The 19606-nt window shown below is 25.3% G+C and overlaps 1 protein-coding gene across 2 annotated transcripts; it reads left to right on the top strand.

Moving 5' to 3' along the window:
- Positions 1 to 5294: 5294 nt before the first annotated feature.
- On the top strand, positions 5295 to 18941 carry LOC114130268 (scaffold attachment factor B2-like). Of its 2 annotated transcripts, none has more exons than XM_027995205.2 (17): positions 5295 to 5550; positions 8662 to 8876; positions 9063 to 9568; positions 9985 to 10080; positions 10834 to 10858; positions 11747 to 12023; positions 13939 to 13976; positions 14672 to 14775; positions 15585 to 15734; positions 15812 to 16004; positions 16084 to 16280; positions 16390 to 16523; positions 16617 to 16856; positions 16962 to 17156; positions 17614 to 17756; positions 17816 to 18020; positions 18091 to 18941. In XM_027995205.2, the coding sequence occupies exons 2-17, from the start codon at positions 8714 to 8716 to the stop codon at positions 18266 to 18268; spliced, it is 2844 nt and encodes a 947-aa protein (XP_027851006.2). In that variant the 5' UTR covers positions 5295 to 5550; positions 8662 to 8713; the 3' UTR covers positions 18269 to 18941. The 2 variants fall into 2 exon arrangements, with proteins under 2 accessions (XP_027851006.2, XP_027851005.2); XM_027995204.2 differs by having other exon boundaries at positions 5296 to 5550; positions 16617 to 16868.
- The last annotated feature ends 665 nt before the right edge of the window (positions 18942 to 19606 follow it).

Raw genomic sequence — 19606 nt, 5'->3', positions numbered from 1 at the left:
TAAATACTTACAAATTATAACTAATTAAAAGATCGTTTGAAATTCGATTTGTAGGCATTTAAAACCAGAAATTATTTTACTAGTTCGGAATATAAAATTAAAATATGTGTCATCTTTTTTTTTATTATTTATTAAGAAAGACAATTTACAATCTGTACACAATAATTACAATAAACAAGTTAGATAATAAAAAAAAATAAAGTAACATGAATATCGTATTGAGGAAGAAACCCAATGGTAACACCTCCTTTACTAATTTAATAAGTCTCTACACCATTTATGCTTTAGTCTGCGTGGTGGGTTTTTTGGGAGGGTGAAGGAGGACATGTGTGATATTAAAGTATTGCTATGCGTGCTTAAATTTTGGTGGAAACGTTTGTACATTGTTTTGGCTAGTTCAGTGGTAGTTGTTATTTTTAAGTCATTGTGTAAGGTAAAATTTGAAACGTACCAGAGGGCTTTGGTTACTAACCTTAGCGCAATTGATTGAAAAGCCTAAATTGGCCTGATGTTCAAGGGATTGACCGGACTCCAAATTGCTATTCCATAAGACCAGACCGGTCTTATGATTGACTTATACATAATAAGTTTGTTTTGGAGTGATATTTTTGAGTTGAGGAGTGATCGGAGGAGATGAAGTCTATTGTTCGCTGATTTCCTTTATTCTTTTAGGCGGGGGCCCTAGGTTAGTCTTTTATCAAGTGTTATGCCTAAGTACTTTATTTCAGTTCGGACAGTGATGGGGACGTTGTTCGTGATTAATTGAGGGAGATTGTTTTAACGTGAAAGTAACTTGCACCGATTTGTCTGTATTTATTTTAATTTTCCATTTCTTAGCCCATTCGTCGATTTTATTAGTATGATCCTGAAGTGCAGCTAAAGCTAGGTTAGGGTTTGAACTGGAGGAAAAAATAGCTGTATCATTAGTGTATGTTGCAAGAAGGGTGTTACTAGATTGAGGGATATCTGCTGTGAATACATTATACAGATCAGGAGATAAATCACTACCCAGCGGGACTCCAGCATATATAAGTGAGTAGTTGAGATATCGTTACCCTGACGGACGACAAACGAACGATTTTATAGATAAGATGTGTCATCTTTAAAAAGAAAAAAACGTAACGATAACAAATAGTAAAAATATAAACATTATTTAAATTCTTTCTTCTGCAATGTTTCTGCCTTAAAATTATGTAGGTATAGCGTATTTTTTCAAAGACGTAGGTATGAAGTAGTAATTGAAGATTATGTTAAAAGATTACCCTACCTGTACAAATCTGAACAGTACCGTGCAATAAAATAGTGTTTCCCAATAATCTCCACGTAAATACAAAAATAATTTGACTATTTTTTTTACATCTACAGATGTACGCACCTCATGTTCATATAACTATATTAATTAATTATTAATACAATTTTACTGTCAAGTACCTACAATTAAGAGCTACAACTCACCGTTAATGAGAGACTTTTTAAACTATGTTGATTTCTATAAGTAACGTTAATAAAAATATTTCGTAAATCCCTTTCTATGAAAAACTTGGAGAAAATGTTAAGACTGTTTATTGTTTACGTCTTTTTTGCATTAAGTACAGGTAATAGGTACCTATATTTTTTCAATATTAATTTAAATATTTTATATTTATAATATTTTTTATTCGTCATATTATACCTACTCATATTATATTATTATTCATTTATACACTTTATTTTACACACATAATACATTACATTGTGATACAATCTTTAAAGAAACAAAATCTTCAAATAGACTTGAAGTAAACAATATTAAACCAGATGTGATAAAATCCAAAATAATATTATATAACATTATTATACCGTTTATCAGTTATATTCAGTGCTTAAATATTCACAACTTTACAAAAGATCTATATAGTATTTTAAATAAATATTTTATTTTATAATGGCTATACTCGATCTATTGCGATGTTTTTTCTCGAATACTCTTCAGACTTTAATAAGGTCATATTATACAGCATGACAAAATATTTATTAAAAATATTTATTTTGTCATGATATACCTAAAGTATGTATATTATGGTCTCAACTAGTGCGATAAGTTATTACTTAATGTATTGTAGTACTATTAATTATTATCACCATAAAATACTATAATGTATTACATATTATATATATATATATTATTATTATTATATCACAGAAAAAAAGATAAATTTAGATAGATATATAGTTATATAAGTATTCCAAAAACATTAATTCAATATTTTTTTTATCTTTTAGGGCTTTGTAGTTTAATTATAACAATAATATTTCATTGTTTTGAAACCGCAATCAAAACAAACAATTTTAAAAACAAAAACATTAATATAATATTCACATAAGAATGATAAACTATTCCTATAATGCTATAATATTAAAGAATTTATAACCCAAAAAGTAGTATTAACAGTATTGCACTTATATTATGTAAAATGAATATTATTTACATATTTTGTAGTATAACTACGAGTACTACAGTACCTACAACTGGCTACAACTGTAAAATGATTAAACATATTGTGCTTAAACTAATAAAGTAAAAGTAGTACCTACACGTTTTTTTAAAAATTAGATTTAGTTTTTGACTTAAAAAAATATTATACATTTATAAATTTAAGTAGTATTGTTATTACTTAGATGGTGTTTTTATAAAATATAAATTATTAATTTCTATAATAATTTTTAAGTATAAATGTGGCTAATGGCTATTATAAATTTGTGTGTTTTTTATACGAAATGAAACTGAAATACTATATAATACAACATTATTATTATTAGAGACAGGAATTACATATGATTTCATGTTCATATTATTTGAGTTAAGTATTTGAGTGTACCTACACTTATTTGCACAACTGCACAACGACGAAGGTTTGGAAATTATGTGCCGATTTTTAACTGTTTCATATCGAACAGATTTTATAGAGTTGTATTTTCGTATAATTATACGTATTTGGATGGTTAGTATTTGTACGTTGAATATTTTATGCACGCTTAGAAAACATTTTCTACGCTATAGACTTTAGTAAATAATTGAATAAAATTAAAAAATGTCTTATACTTTAAGTATATATATATATATGTATATATGGCACTTACACTAATCACTGTCACGATGGCTATAGTGAATAACAATAACTGCAAACGAAAAAAAAAACATTTAGAAAATCAGAAACGGACTTTTTATTAGCGTTTTTGACGTTTTATCTTGTATAAAGATTTATCCAAAAATATTTAAAAAAAAGAAAGATTAATTAGTGTTGAGTAATTATTTGACAAAATGCCTATGCACATCTTACTAACGTTTCCACTGTTGTAAAAAATTAGGCGAGAATGTGTTTTCATGCGATTTAAAATAAACACTTATAGTACAATGTATAATATACATTTATAATGATGTCATGATTATAATATAGTTGTATATATACAACTACCTACCTATATAGGTAGGTACTTTTTTTTGGTTAAACAATTTGTCAAATAATTTCAAGCTTAAAATGCAGATACTGTGATTTTCTACGCTAGTTAGTGCCTCACACTGTCACGAAGAATAACTGCAAAAAAAAACATTATACGTATTGTACGATTTATTCAAAAATGTTTTCAAAAAAAGAAAGATTAGTTAGTGTTGCGTAATGATTTGACGAAAAGCCTGTCACTATACCACGAACAATAATACTAATCTAAACATTAAGAGCTACAAGTGGGTAACATAAAATATGTATACATATTATATTATTATAATATGTATTTATATATGTTTATAGTAATTTTTTGATTCTGAACGGAGTGATGAATGTATTAATTTTACAATGATGTGTGTTTTTTATCTGTCATCACGTTTTGGAACGGTAAAAGTGCTTCGATTTTTAAACTCATCCCCGATTCTGATTTTAAAGACAAAGTTTCTCATAAGTTATTCTTATAGTAATTAAAAAATTATAAGAATACATAGGCACAATTTTTTTTTATTAGCATTTGAAGTTCAAATATTAACAAAAATTCGTCAAAATCATGAATATTTGCAAATTATTTTGTTGAATTAATTCATAAAAAAATTTGCTTAAGTAGTTAAGAGTTGAAAATTTAATACAAGATTTTTCATAAGTTTAGCTTACAATAATTATAAAAGAACTTAAATTTTGGTGTATTCAGGCCATTAAAACATAAACCACCTTTTTCACCAACCACTTCTTACCTACCTACCTGGTAGTTTACGAATCTGCACAATTAAAAGAATTTTTGTACAAAAATAAGATTTTAGACATTTTATATATTAACATATACTAATTTATACTTATTCGATATTAAAATTAAGTAAAATTTACGGTACCTACCCTAATGAATCTTAAATATAATATCTTTGTTGTACCATTCAATTATATATATTAAATAAAGCTGTATATAGTTTCTCAACTTATTTCATATTTGTCTTTCAGTTTTTATTTGTTCGTAAATAACACGTTGGAATGATTAAATAAAAAGAGGTTGGGTATCTTAGTCAAGTTCTGTATAAAATGTAATGATTTTTGTTGAACTTATATATTTTAATACAGTATATCACCATTTTAGAAACAATTTAAATGTTTTGTAGTTTGAGAAAATCAAAAAGTAATTAATATTCTTACATCACTTCGTGCTTGATCAATTTATTTTTGTAAATCTTGTATGTATTTTTTGTGATATTTCTTGGGCTGATTTTTGAGGTTCATGATTTTCCCTTTCACCACTATTAACAGATTCGATACATAGCTAATAACTTTGAAAACATATTATACTAGCTCTTTTACCTATTTATAATATCTTGAATAATTAAACCATAAACATATTTTCTAAACACTAACACTAGTCTAAAAAGCAAATAATACTAAATAATAAATATAATAATAATATAATATACTAATAATAATTATTGATGAGTATGAAAATACTCTCTTCTCTATACCGTGGTACCAATGACAAAATATATAGGTATGTCAGCAACTTTGTGATACGCATATCCACGGGAAGTTCCCCTACTTTTTACCATGACAAAATCTTTTTAAACGTACTCCATCTCATACCATACCATTCGGAGAACCTAACACACAGGAAAAAGTGGGGATGCGCAGACTAGATTAAAATTCGTATCGTTGCTGACATACCTATATATTTTGTCATGGTGGTACCCATAGACCTTAATAATTAATATACTAATAGACATCCGGGTTGGATGCGGGTGGGTGGTGCGGTCTTTCCTAGCAGTGATAGTACGCGGTGTGTGTATCACGATTCAAGATAGTATGAGTTGCCCATCGACTACAGTAAAATGATCAGTTATTTCTCATACTGTTCATACTTTTGATTTTATACTCTTTGGTCTTTAGTACATAAATGCGGATCAACAATTTATGTGGAAACAATTAATTAAATTACATACAATAAAATATATAAAAAAAAGCGTAGAAAGTGTTGAAAAATAGTAAAAAAGGGATGTTGAAAGTTAAAAATACCATTAATTTGTGTACCAACTATAGATTGAAGTATTCGGTAAGTAAATCATTTTCTGTTGTCATTTGACTTTTCATAGGTACCTTTGTATTAATGACAATTATCAATTATTATTTATTATTAAATACTTTAATTATTTTTTATTTTATAATAGAAATATTTAATTACAAACCACAGTAATCTTGTTAATCCAGACTTAGGTAAAAGGACCAGATTAAACGAAGTCAGCTTAAAACGTTTTTAAAATGAGTTTTAGATGTGTAGAACTATTAAATCAATGTTTTTGTCATAAAGAACTTGTATAAATTACAAATAGGTAGTTATCTAGCTACATAGTTTGTTTAAGATTTTTTAAGACGGAGTTTCGGCGTGTATAATTTATACAAATATGAAATTTTTTTTCTTTTTTTATGTCGGTCTGGACTTGAAAATCTGATAAATAAGTTTCTAAAACAAATTTTTATTATAAAAAGTAATTATTTGTTTAAAAATTATTATCAATGAAATGTATTGAATGTGAATAAATTTTAAAATCTCTATTGCTGATCTATAGATACTGATAGTATAAAGTTTATTACTGAACGTCTGTATCTATTTACCAAAAACTCGTTAGTAGGTACATTAATTAGAAATGTTAAAAATTGTTGGGCTTAACCTCCATTAGTCGCATAGCTGTCTAAAATACCGGTAGCTCTGTAAATGTTGATTTTTAAATTTATTTAAATTGTAGTTTTGTTTTGTAATTCATAGTACCTTTTTATGTATTCAGACAGTTTTGATGTATATTTTATATCTAACATAAACATTTTATAATTTATTACTGAGCAGTTATTTTTCATGGTTACGTGTCATTAAGACCGTGTGCGACTACTTTTATATTATAATTTTAATAATTATTTTTATAATGGTTTTTTAATGGTGCCAATGTAATTCTTATCTATTTCTTTTTGACTTTTAAAATATATAACATGTTATGTATACAATATTATGTTTTGAGTATTTTATCGATGACACACAGTTCGTATGAAAGACATCTTAGAGGGTCTTAGTTATTATTTTTTTGGTTATCTACTTGTAAAAATGTATATTACTATAAATATTATGTTAAATACAAATTTATGATAAAAATAAAAATAAATTAAAATTTATAATTTTTATTTCATTTAGATTTTACATAGACAAATGACCTGGTCATAATGACCACATGTGACTTACCAATTGATGTTTTTGGTACAACCAACGTAAAACTAACTAAATGCATAACAAATCTGCTTGAAAATCAAAATTTAAATTACATTTGTAGACTAAGTAGTCAAAAATAATTAAAGACTAATTGTACCTAGTATACTAGCTATCCCTGTGAACTTTGTTATCCGTACAAAATGTATCCAAATTAAATTTAGTTGTTTAATGCTAACATTTACCTAGGGCTAGGTATTTTTTAACTATTTAACAGCAGCACTTTTTGAAATTATTTTTCTTTTCTTTTTTTTTTTTTTTGTTGAACAACCCATATTTGATTGCCTTTTCATTCTGGACCAACAACTTATTAAGTTTTAATAATGTGAACTAAAAATAACAAAAACGTTTTTTACTGTTATACTACTTCAACAATTCATTAAAATACTAATTTCTTATTACAACTAATAAATAATAATTGGAAACACGAAAAAAAAAAACTTGATGTGCATATTTGTCAATCATTAAAAATAAAAAATAATAATTCAATTTTTCATTAATTTATAGAATCAAAAATAGGCTTAAAACAAAGGCTCTATGATGCACTTTTTTACTTAATATAATAATAATCAAATTAATTCGATGTTTAAATTCAGAGAACATTTATGACAAAGACAATAAGAAACTATAAATAGAGTATTACTTTGTACTCAATTAAAGTAATGCAACTATTAAATTTTTTTTTTACATATTTTTGTTTAAGATTAACTACAGAGTCAGTTTTTTTCTTTTATAATAGTTTTATTGATTTTTATTTCATCATTCATATGCAAGTAATTTTGAAGTTGAAAAATCATAAATTTTTTTGTGTTTATAACTAAGGATTAAAAATACAACACTAAGTTTTCCATAAGTTTTTCTTCGAGGAGCTATAGAGAAAACTTCAAGTATCATAAGAAAAATTTTAAGTGCTTTTAAATTTTTACGAAATAGCGTAATGATAACGATTTATACTCAAACAATTTTAAATATTTGTTATTATTCAAAAAGAATAAGTCGTAGATACTTAAAACTTTCACCAGTTATTTAGATTGGCATTTTCTTTACATGATTTAATTTTCAAAATATTTTGACTTTTTTTGAGCTATTTATAGTAGATGACTGAAATTTTTTTTTTCTAAAAATTTTTTTTTTAGGTTTCGATAAAATATTTTTGGCCCAATAAAAATACTTAAAAATTTAATACAAAGTTCCTCATAAGTTATTCTTATAGTGATTAAAAAATTATAAGAATCCATAGGCACAATTTTTTTTTATTAGCATTTGAAGTTAAAATATTAACGAAAATTCGTCAAAATCATGAATATTTGCAAATTATTTTGTAGGTATAATTCATAAAAAATTTTGCATAAGTAGCTAAGAGTTGAAAATTGAATACGAGATTTTTCATAAATTTAGCTTATAATAATTATAAAAGAATTTAAATTTTGGTGTACTCAGGTCATAAAAACATAAACTATCTTTTTCACCAACCACTGGAAATTATATCCTAGGCTAACAAATCATCTTCGTTCAGAATCGTTTTTTGTATACAATGATACCTATCATTGGATTCAAATTTAACACTCCTATAATATATAATAGTGATCCACACGGCACCTAATGTACAGCAGAGCGGTACCCACTTACCCACTTTTTTTTCATTATGAATTTAACATAATATTTTAATTACTATCTTGTATTATATTATTTTGTGACATATTAACAACCTTTAAAATATACTCAATAATACAAATTTTTAATAAACTTATGTATTTAACAAATTAGTTAAATTACGAATCAATCAGTTTAATTATTATGAAGTTGGATATATGATGAATGATGATTAATATTTGATCAATACAATTTTTTTATATAAATGTGTGATGCACTTGTATATAAATGTAACATATCCTTTTATTTTTATTCTAGGTATTTCTTAAACAATAAGATCTTCAAAATTATTACCTTATAATTAAAAAAAATGTTGACTTTGAATACTGAGTCACCAAACATTGAAAAAAAAGTATCTCCTGTTATTGAAAAAAATGAAATTGATAAAGTATCTACTTCTGACAAAAAAAAAGTTACTCCATCAAAAATAATTAAAACAAATGAAGGTGGTAGAAGACCTGGACCAAAGTCTAGTAAGTTGTGTTAAATTATAAAATAAAATATATATGTTCACTTCACCCAGACTCTACTATGTTACACATACAATTCATCCATTTTTCTTAACTATCATTATATTATGTATAGCTATTATTTATTTAACTTCATATTTATGTATTTATTATAATACTATTAAAATTAAATTAAAATTGTTTGTTTAGGAACATGTGTACCACAGTTAAAAACTGAAAAAACAACTTCAAGTCTATTAAACAAAAATGAAATGAACCCAGAACAAGCAGGTAATAATAATATTGATTTAACTGACACTGTTGAAGCCGAATCCAAGAAAATTACTATTGTTACAAAAGAAGAAAAAATAAATGAAGACGCAATGACTAATTCTCTAATAAATTCCGTACATACTGATAATAATATAGTAAAAATGAAAAAAAAAGAAATTAAACTAACTACAAATTTACATCAATTTGATAATGGTGTGAAATTTGATATTGTTGAAGAAAATACTATAATACGCAACCATTTAGATAAAGAAAAAAATGAGAGTATTAAAATTAAAGTAAAGGAAGTTACATCAGAACTTAAAGAAGATGAAGATAATTTACATGATGAGGAATTGGATCATGAAATGTATGAAGAATTGGACCATGAAGTTGATGAAGAAGAAATGATTAAGAGTAACGTTGGCCCTAATCAAAATGATACAGTAAGTTAATACATAACTTATCAAAGCTTGTGCTAAGGAATTTATAAAATTGTCTGACATATTTTTATTTGGTTATAAGTTTATAAGTTTTAGTGATTTGAATACATTTGTTGTACCTTGATCATCAATATGCCAGAAACTAAAAATTAATTATACATTATAATATTATATTATTGTAATGCAATGTTTCACAAGTTAAATATTTTTTCTTAAAACTTTTCACTGTCTACATTTTCAATGCTAAATTTGTTCAACTGATGCTTTCTACTTTTATATAAAAACCACAAGGACTCATGTATTAAGCTAAATGTGTATATATGACTGTTCATGTTCATAGAAGTACCAATCAGTGCTAGCTTAGTTGAACAATAATTTATTAAAACTGTTATCAACTATCTAACTTATACTTAATTTAGGTAAAAGCAGTTCAAGAACATAACAAAGATGACAATAATGAAGACTCAATTAACTTAACAATCGGAGAAGATGATATTAAATTATTTGCTGATGAGGTAAATTAGTATTTTATTTTATTAATGAAGTGTGTACACATTTTGTATTGTTATTAATATAATATTTTACACAGTAGTTATTAAAACAATTTTAATTTTATTTGAAATCTTTATGATGTTTAACTATTAAAATTCTTATTTAGTTATAAATAAAAATAAAATAGTAAAGATGACTCACCTAAGTTTAGAAATAAGATAACAATTTAAAAGTAGACTAATCAGAATTTTTAGTTCTATCATATAACACAAGGTGGTCTAACCAGCGGCTCGCGGGCCGCAGCGGCTCTCGAAGCCTTCTTCTTTGGCCCTCACACTTATTCTTAACACCATTTAGGGTGTTCAATCAATATTGAAAAATTGGTTTTTTAAAAACAATGCCAATCATCACATTAATTAATCAATTAAAAAAAGTAACTTAATCTTTAATGTAATAATTTTTGTATTATATAAAATAAAATATAATTTTTTTCTTCTGGTGGCCCCCGATGTTTTTATGAAAGTGTAAATTGGCCCGCCAACTACAAAAGGTTGAACCACCCTGATATAACATAACAAAATTAATTGTTAGTTGTTACATAAAAATATGTATTCGATGTAACTATTATAAGTGTTTTTTCTACTACTTTTAACTCACATTAATCATATTATATTTTACATGATTGAAATAAAATAATATTATATACTAAGTTAAAACAATATATTTGTATGTATCATGTGTTCAATTAAATCACCTGGTGTTTTTTTTTTTTTCAGGAAGATACAAACATTGAAAAAGAGGGTAATAATAAATAAATTTAATTACTAAATAAAAATTATTTGTCATCAAAAATTAAAAATATGCCCAATATTGTTGTTGGCGGTTTCTTTAAAAGAGTATCAAGTAAGGTATTATTGTATTGAATAATGATAATGCCTAAACTTTGTTTGATGTATATGAATAGCAATGTTAATTTACATTGTAGTTGTTAGCTATATCATTTTTTCTATTTTTATAATTTATGAATGTATTATTATATATCTACTGTGAAAATTCTATACAATGAAAACTTGAAGACAAATATTAAATCAAGAAATTACTGAGTTATCAAATTGTTGATAAAGTTTCAACTAAATGAAACCTGAAAAACATTGAAGAAATGTCCAAAGATCATCAGACATTTTGGACAACTGTTTGACAATTTTGACACTATATCGTCAATATCTATTATTCAGTAGAAAAAATGTCATTCTTACAATTATAATTTAATACTATTAAGTTATTTATAACTAAACAATATAACTATTAAATAAATAAATACTGATATCCACTTAACAAAAGTTCAGTAATAATAGTATTTTTTTTTCTTTAAGTTAATCGCTTAATTTAATTATATTTGGTGTAAACGTACAGAAAATGTGGATAAATCTTATTTACATTTTTCGAAGCAAAATTAATATGAAATCAATATTATATATAGTTCTTTAATTAAATATTAAATTCATGCCCAATCCTTCATATTGTTTTATAATATTGATATAATATCAAGTTTCATATAATTATTTTGCATTTGTTTTTTTATCTATTAAACATATTATAATATAGGTTCAAATAATGTTTAATATGTTAATTAATAATACCATAGGTATTGTATGATTATGTATATTTCATTTGTGTGACGCAATATAGACGAAGTGATTGGGAACCAAACCGATGAAAAAACATCACTAATCAAACAGCGTGAATCTTGCCATCCAGTTACTAGTAGCAGATTGTCAACTGGATTGGTCAAAAGCCGTCGCAATGCAACTGAGAAGCGATCATCTATTGGGGATAAACTACGCAGCACCCATAAAGAAGACAAGGACATCAGCAATGCAAAACCCATCATCAATACGCTCAAAGATGAGAAGAAAGAAGGAGAGAAACAAATTAAAGATAAAGTGGAAACTGGCAACAAGCAGAGGTTTGTTTTGAACATGGTCTTGACAACTGACTTTATCCGTTCATTGAAGTATCTCGCCAAGGATCTGATATGTGAATGCTAATTAAACCCATTTTCTTACCTTTTTTAGAACTACTAAGTTTGAACAAATATCCCATTTCAGTTACTGTTGTTAGATGAATATGTTTTATTTACATGAACCAATTTTCTAGTAAATAATAATTAACACATACCAAAATGCATGTTTGTACTTATGAAAATTATAAGTTTTTAATTTACACGAATTAGGATTTTTGAATGTTGAGTAGTAAATTGTGTGGAAATATATATTATGTTTTAATTAAAACAGATTTATGTATCAATCTTTCAAATGGTAAGGCAATTTTAAATATATTTCATTTTATCTAAGTTGTGTTGTGAAGTATTGTGTGATCAATTTTGATTTCTTAGCATAAATTTATTAAATTATTTATAATTAAAAGATATATTTTATAGTTAATATAAAAATATTCTTTTCCAGATTTGATTAATTAAAATAATTCATAATATTTAAAAAAAAATCATTAAAATTACAATTGACTTAGATAAGCAATGTTATTTGTTAAAAGAATTTAACTTGTATAAGATAAATATATGAGTACAACTTATTCTAAATGAGTGTATAATTTCAAATTAAATAATATAAATTGCAGAAACAGCTATTATTTTGATTTCAAAATACTATACTTAATATATTATTTAAGAATTCACAACACACTTTTTTATTTTCAAAAAAAAAAATGCTTTATCTTTATACATAAAATAATAACTTGGATAGAAAATTGGTACATACATAAATATTCAAGGATAGAATAAATTTAAATTCATTCATAATTTTTTGAAAATTTTAGTTGAGTTAGTAAATTTAGTTTTTAAGAATTAACTTAAATTTGCTTAAAAATGATGTGAGTTATTGCTTTTTGGTCAAGCATCTTAGTTTAGTCTGTATCAAAATTGCATGATGAATTTGTATGTTAAAGTTTGTATAAATACATATTGAATACAATTTGAATTTTAAAATACACAATGTACAACACAATATTAAAGTTAATATTCACAAACATGTTGATTGAAATATTGTGTAGTGCTGATGAATAATGATGATTATTTCAAATATTGATGGATATATTTTGAAGAGAAAAGTCAATTATTAATACAAATTTACATACTGTAACTGCAAGTATATGTATGAAGAGATTTTTAATTTTCTAATGGGGACAGTAAAAAAACAAGTCAATAAATATAAGATTAATGAATTTTGTTGATAAAATATTGATATTGCACTTATGATACATAAAATGTATATACAAGTATGTATTATTGTTATTATATGAAGTAAAGATGATTTTTGTTATTGAAACAATTGTACAATATATTATTGTACTAAAATTGAGATTAAAGATAAAGAAAATATTGTTTGATGACAGTTACTAAAAATCAGTTAAAGTTGAATTAAAAATTGGTTAATAGGGAAAAACAACTTTATTCACAGTCATGTCATCAATATCTAAGAACTTTGACTCATAGAAGAGATGTCAATATTGATTAATATATATGTATAATATAATCTATGTAACTACGGATATTACTCAAACAGTCATATAAAAAATACTTTTGTATAAAATACTATGGATAATTTTTAAAATATTATTACTTGTGTATGACGATGACGGCAACTAGATAGTTAAATACATTATGACATGCAAAATACATAATGTCTAAATATATATATATATATTATAGCTGGTAAAATATATTAATAAATCATTTCTGTTTAAAAAACAGGAAACAAGTAATAATTTAATATATCTAATTTTTATGTGTGAAAAAAATATTATGTATAACCAAAATTGTAAATAAACAATATTAAGCTCATTTTAATTTTTAATTTTTTCAGTAATGATTCAAATGCTCAACAGATATTAAATGACACATGTAAGTTTTTATATGCTTAGTTATTTTAAAAATCAAATATTATTCTTTTTCAATTTTAAGTGATTCAAAACCTATTGGTTATATAATAATGTATGATTGTCTTAAATATTATTTGTGATGCTCTTAATAAATTAAAAATTGAATATAGATTGTTTTTTAAAAAATTTTAATGATGTAATCTACGATGTGAAAACAGCTTCCTACAATAACCAATCATAGGACAATGTTTTGTATTAACAATATTCTTATTCTAAGTATACTCAAATTTTTTTCCAATTACAGTAAAATTTGCGCTTACAATGATGTCAGGTACAATGATATTTCTAATATCTGTTAGTTACCATGATAATCTGAGGATTTTAAATTTCAATGTTATTTTAACTAAAATTTTGAGTGAAAACCAGTCTCCATATTTTTCAATTATGATATCATGATTTATAGTGAATTTTGTCCAAACAATTTATATGTCCAATTATGTATAGTTGTAAACCTAACCTATTTTTCAAAAAAATCTAGTTATAACAATGTTTGGATAAAATAATCTGATTCTAAGTTATACTTATCACTTATGTTAAGCACACTATAATCAATTTATTATAGCTTTATTTAAACTAAACATACTTGCTTGTCTTGAACATTTCCACTTTTATACATCAGTACATCACTATTAATTCACTTTTTAAAATTTGTTTTAGCAAAAAAAAACAATTCATCTTTGGTTCGCAACATTTGGGTTAGTGGTTTGTCATCAATTACGAAAGCTACTGATTTAAAACAACTTTTTTCAAAATATGGAAAGGTAATAATATTACTAATACATTATTGTTAATTAGGTATGATATGTCTAATCCTGTTTAGTTAAATTTTATTTATAATAGATCTATGAAAATTGTTTCACCAAGTATGCTTTGAGCCCATTCAAATATTAAAAAAATAATTTATTAATTCAATTATTAAAATATTACCTACATAACCTTTTTTAATCTACGAACTGCTTTCTAAAACTAATTATTATTATTTATTTCTATTTTTATGTTTATGTTTGCAATATAAATATCATTTATTATTTTCTGGTTTATATTTAACTAAATATCAGTTTGTTATTTTAATTTAATCACATTTAGTGCTCATTTTGTTATTCATTATTTTTTTTATTCAATAATATAAATATACTATTTTAGAGAGTGCTTGAATTTTTGTATCAACTTTATAAAAGCCTAATAATATTTTAATTGACTAAAAGATTTTAAATTTATAATATCTTAAAAATAGAAATGTGTCTATTATAGACACTTTTGATGATCCTGTTACTTGTGAGTGTCCATTATAGATGGATGTTTGTTGTCTATCGATGGTTTTACAGTCAAATTTATGTGTATATATACATACTATGAATATTTTATTGAAATGTATTATACAATTATCTCATAAAATAGCTTATTAAATATTAATAAACACAGATTACATAGAAAGTATTAGGTGTATAGTTAATTATCCATTGAAGCCAAATTGCACTGTACTAAAGCTTAGGTGTTGTTCAATCATTTATTTTCATTAGTTTAAATACTTAATCACCAATTAAATATTTGTTAATAATTTTTGTTGTAGGTGGTTGGTGCAAAAGTTGTGACTAATGCCAAAACTCCAGGAGCTCGTTGTTATGGTTTTGTTACATTATCTTCAGCTGAAGATGCTAATCGTAGTATTGAACATTTACATAAGACTGAACTTCATGGACGTGTTATTAGCGTTGAACGAGTTTGTATTTATAATTAGTTTCCTTGTTAAATTAAATAATTCAGTCTGCAATAAATATCATTCATAATCTTGTATAGGCTAAACGTGATAATGGTTATCAAGTAACTGCAAAAAGTTCTGATTCATTTAAAGTAAATAAAAATCTTGAAAATGATCAAAAAACTAAAATAATTGAGGAAAAAAAAGATAAACCAGAAGAAAAAAGAGAAAAAAGACCAGAGATTACAATTAATGATGTTAAAAAACCCGACTTATCAACCATTAAGCATTGTTAGTATTCCAAATTCTATTATTTTGATGATGATTTTGTTTCTATTAATCTAGACGATATTTTTATATGTTTATTTAGCATCAAAAGATCAACATCAAGATTTAAAACGCTCTAAAATTGTGATTGAAAGTAGTGAGCGGAGAAAAGATAGAAACATCAAAAGTAAAAGCAATGAACGTGATAAAGAAAAACTAAGAGAATTAGAACGAGAAAGAGAACATTTAGAAAGAGAGAAAAGAAAACAGCAGGAGATACTAAACTTAACAAAATTGAAAGTAAGCTAATTTTTATTTCTAAACAATTATTTTCTAAGTAAAATTACAATAAACAATTTGAAACAAAACACATAAATCTCTCATGATGTACTTTTTATTCTTTGCTTAGACTGAACGTGAAAAACTAAGGCAAAGAGAACATGAGAGAGAAATGAGAGAAGGAGAACGTATGAGGCGCATAGAAAAAGAACATCAACTAGAAATTGAAAAAAAACAAAAAGAAGAAGCAATTCGTCTTGAAAAGTTAGTATTTTAAAACTAAAAAAAAAAAAAAAAAATACCTATTATATTATATATTATATAATTCATTTTTTTTTTTTATTTTTATTTATTTAGAGAAAGGCAAAAACTTAGAATTGAACGTGAACGAATTGAAAAGGAAAAATTAGAATTATTGCGTTTAGAACGTGAAAATCAACGTTTAGAACGAGAAAGACTACAGAGAGAAAAAGAAGAGTTACGTAGAGCACAAGAAAAACTTGAGGAAACAAAGCGTCAAGCATTACTTAAACGTGCTGCTATTCCTCCATCTCCTCCAATCCCTATTAAAAGACATTCTTCATCAAATTCATCTCGGTATGAAGAAAGGTACATAATTATATATTCTTTAAATGTTTGTCATTTTATAACTTGATTTTCGATCTTTTTCTATAATCTATTTTTAATTTGATTTGTCTACAGGAAAGAACCAATTCGTAGTTCTCGTATGCAGGCAAGTTCAGACTATTTAAACCAAGCTCCACCTCCACCTCCTAATATAACTTCATCTAGACATCACTATGAACAGCATCCTTCAGATTCTCGTCGTATGAGGCTATCACCGCCACCTCCGCCCCCACCAGCATCAAGACCCAAAGACTCTACCGTGAACATCAGGTAATATTTATGTACTAACCTATAGTTAAATATATTTATTTCTAAATTCTTATTTTTATTACTGTGATAATTAATGATGATTGCAGTTCATAAGAATTTTGTAAAGTAAGATTCAGCCATTTGACAGCTAAATATTTCAATAATAATTATCTCAGTTTGTACAGGCATTGATATAGTTCATAATAAAGCTTAAAGTTTTTCCATTTTACTCATTTTTTAAATTCATAGTTCTTGTATAATACTTTAACATTGTATTAACATAATATTAATTTATTCATGTATTTTTCAACTTAATGCAATGAAATTCGACTATTGTCGGCTAAACAATCATTTTGGTATTTATTGATGTTGGTACAGGTTTAAAAAATAAATGTGATAGTTTTAAACAATAAAAGCTTTTTTAATTATTTTTTTTTTCTTGTATATTTAATCAATTATTAAAAATATTTATTGGTAGATATGGTGCTCAACTAGCAACAGATCATCATTACAGAAGTCGTGATGATCGATCAGACCGAAGAGATGATTCTCGTAGGAAAGATTCAAGTTGTGGAAGTAGTAACAGACATGCTCATGCATCATATGATTCAAGCAAAAGTTGTAAGTGTTGAGATCAATTAATAATTTATTATTTGGTTTGGTAACACTTTTTATTTTAGCCTATGGAATATCCCGCAACAGTGAAAGTAATACCTGGCCATCAGTACAATCAATCCACGTAAAGGGTACTTATGGTACACTTGGTGCAAGTTCCGGAACTAATAGTATGGTAGTAAATATGAGACCAAACCCATGGGGACATTCTAATTTCCGAGAAATGGATCCAAATGTTTGGCAACGTACAACTCAACCTCCACCTGAGAAGTATGTTTTTAATTGTTACACTATTTATGTGGGTAGTTCCCATAAAACAATTGTATTTGTTGTTATGCAGGTGGAACAGTACATCAAGCAATCCTTCATCTATGTCAATAAGTGGGCGTAGTTCAAGTAGTAACACTGTGTATAATAATAACCAAGGTATACCAAACATGGGATTAAACATGTCAACAAACTACAGTGATAGTCGATTTGACAGTTACAAAATGAGTGGCATGTCACGCAAATATTGAACTGTTAAATACTTTGCAGTTAATCATAGTTCAAAACATTCCTTTGTCTTTGTGCTATTCAATTTTTTTTTCTAACAGTTGCTAAAGGAATATGTTTCTTAAATTGTTCTATTTTTGTTTTTTGATTAAAGTTATTCAATAATTTCTTTGCTCTTTTCATATAAATGTTATTCAATTATAAAAATGATTTGATTTTTAGTTGAATGTTAATTTTAAGGACATTTCATTAAAAAAATTATAGTTATTTATTTGATTATAAAATTTCTCAAATCCTATATTACACATTAAATTTAAACACCAATAATACTTTACTTTCTCATTATATTATTATTTAATTTTTTTTCTTTTGTCTCAAAAATTTCAATATCACTAATAATAATTAATTATTAAATTGTATAACCCTATGAAATATTGTCCTCTTTCAGAAAAAAAAACAGAGCGTGTGTAAAAACTTATTTTAATTTTATTTGCTTTGAATGATTTTGCCTCAAGGTGTTTTTATTTTATTTTAACCAATTGGTCTTTATTGAATACTGGTAATCGTAAACCTTTAAATAAATAAGTCTTATCTGTTTTGAACTTTACATTACCTACATTTTAAATACACTATGATTACACTATAAAATGTAAATTTTGAAATTTCTAATAAAGCTTAATCATGTAATTATCATTATTTTGCAGCAAATTATTATTTTATTTGTTAAGACCCTAAGTCCTTAAGAGTGAAGTGCACATTATGATATAAATATAAATAAAATATACCACGGATGGCTACTATACCCAGATAACAGTGATCGTTTATAATAAATACACTATAGTGCGGCCAACGAAACTAGGCGGGTGGCTGTTTTCATATATACCGGGGGTTCTAAGAGTATTAATAGCATTGTTGAATAGCTGGTGCAACTGTGTTTTGAATACCTAGCAGGATGTAGTCTTGGAAGTACTGAAGGAAATTTGCCACTAGGCACGCGAAGGTCATCCGCCAAATTTCGCTGGCCGTACTATAATCCAGTGCATTAGTTAATTCAACTAATAAGTTTTAAAATATTAAGATTAGAAAATGAAAATTGAGTTTAAGTTCATTAATTATACAATTTTTTTTTTCATATATATTATATTATTATTATTTTTTTTAATCATTCAGTTTATAATATTTTTACCCTGTCTCTTGTAGTTTAATATTTATACTCGGAGAAACTTAACCAAAAATTAAGGTTTAGCATGTTGCATGTATACCACATGATTTCACAGCTTGTTACTGAACGGTATTATTTGTGGTTCACGAAAACAATGAATTAAATATTACACAATATCTTACAGTAAATTAAAAATTGT

The sequence above is a fragment of the Aphis gossypii genome, chromosome 3, assembly GCF_020184175.1.
Source record: "Aphis gossypii isolate Hap1 chromosome 3, ASM2018417v2, whole genome shotgun sequence".
Taxonomy (NCBI): domain Eukaryota; kingdom Metazoa; phylum Arthropoda; class Insecta; order Hemiptera; family Aphididae; genus Aphis; species Aphis gossypii.
The sequence above is the reverse complement of the archived record's forward strand: the minus strand, read 5'-3'. Positions and strand labels throughout refer to the sequence as shown.

What these genes read in the sequence shown, in the direction of transcription:
- LOC114130268 (XM_027995204.2), top strand. Translation starts at nt 8,714, where the DNA reads ATGTTGACTTTGAATACTGAGTCACCAAACATTGAAAAAAAAGTATCT. An exon ending in GCCCTAATCAAAATGATACA is followed by an intron (nt 9,569 to 9,984) that starts GTAAGTTAATAC and finishes TACTTAATTTAG; the next exon opens with GTAAAAGCAGTTCAAGAACA. An exon ending in GAAGCAATTCGTCTTGAAAA is followed by an intron (nt 16,524 to 16,616) that starts GTTAGTATTTTA and finishes TTATTTATTTAG; the next exon opens with AGAAAGGCAAAAACTTAGAA.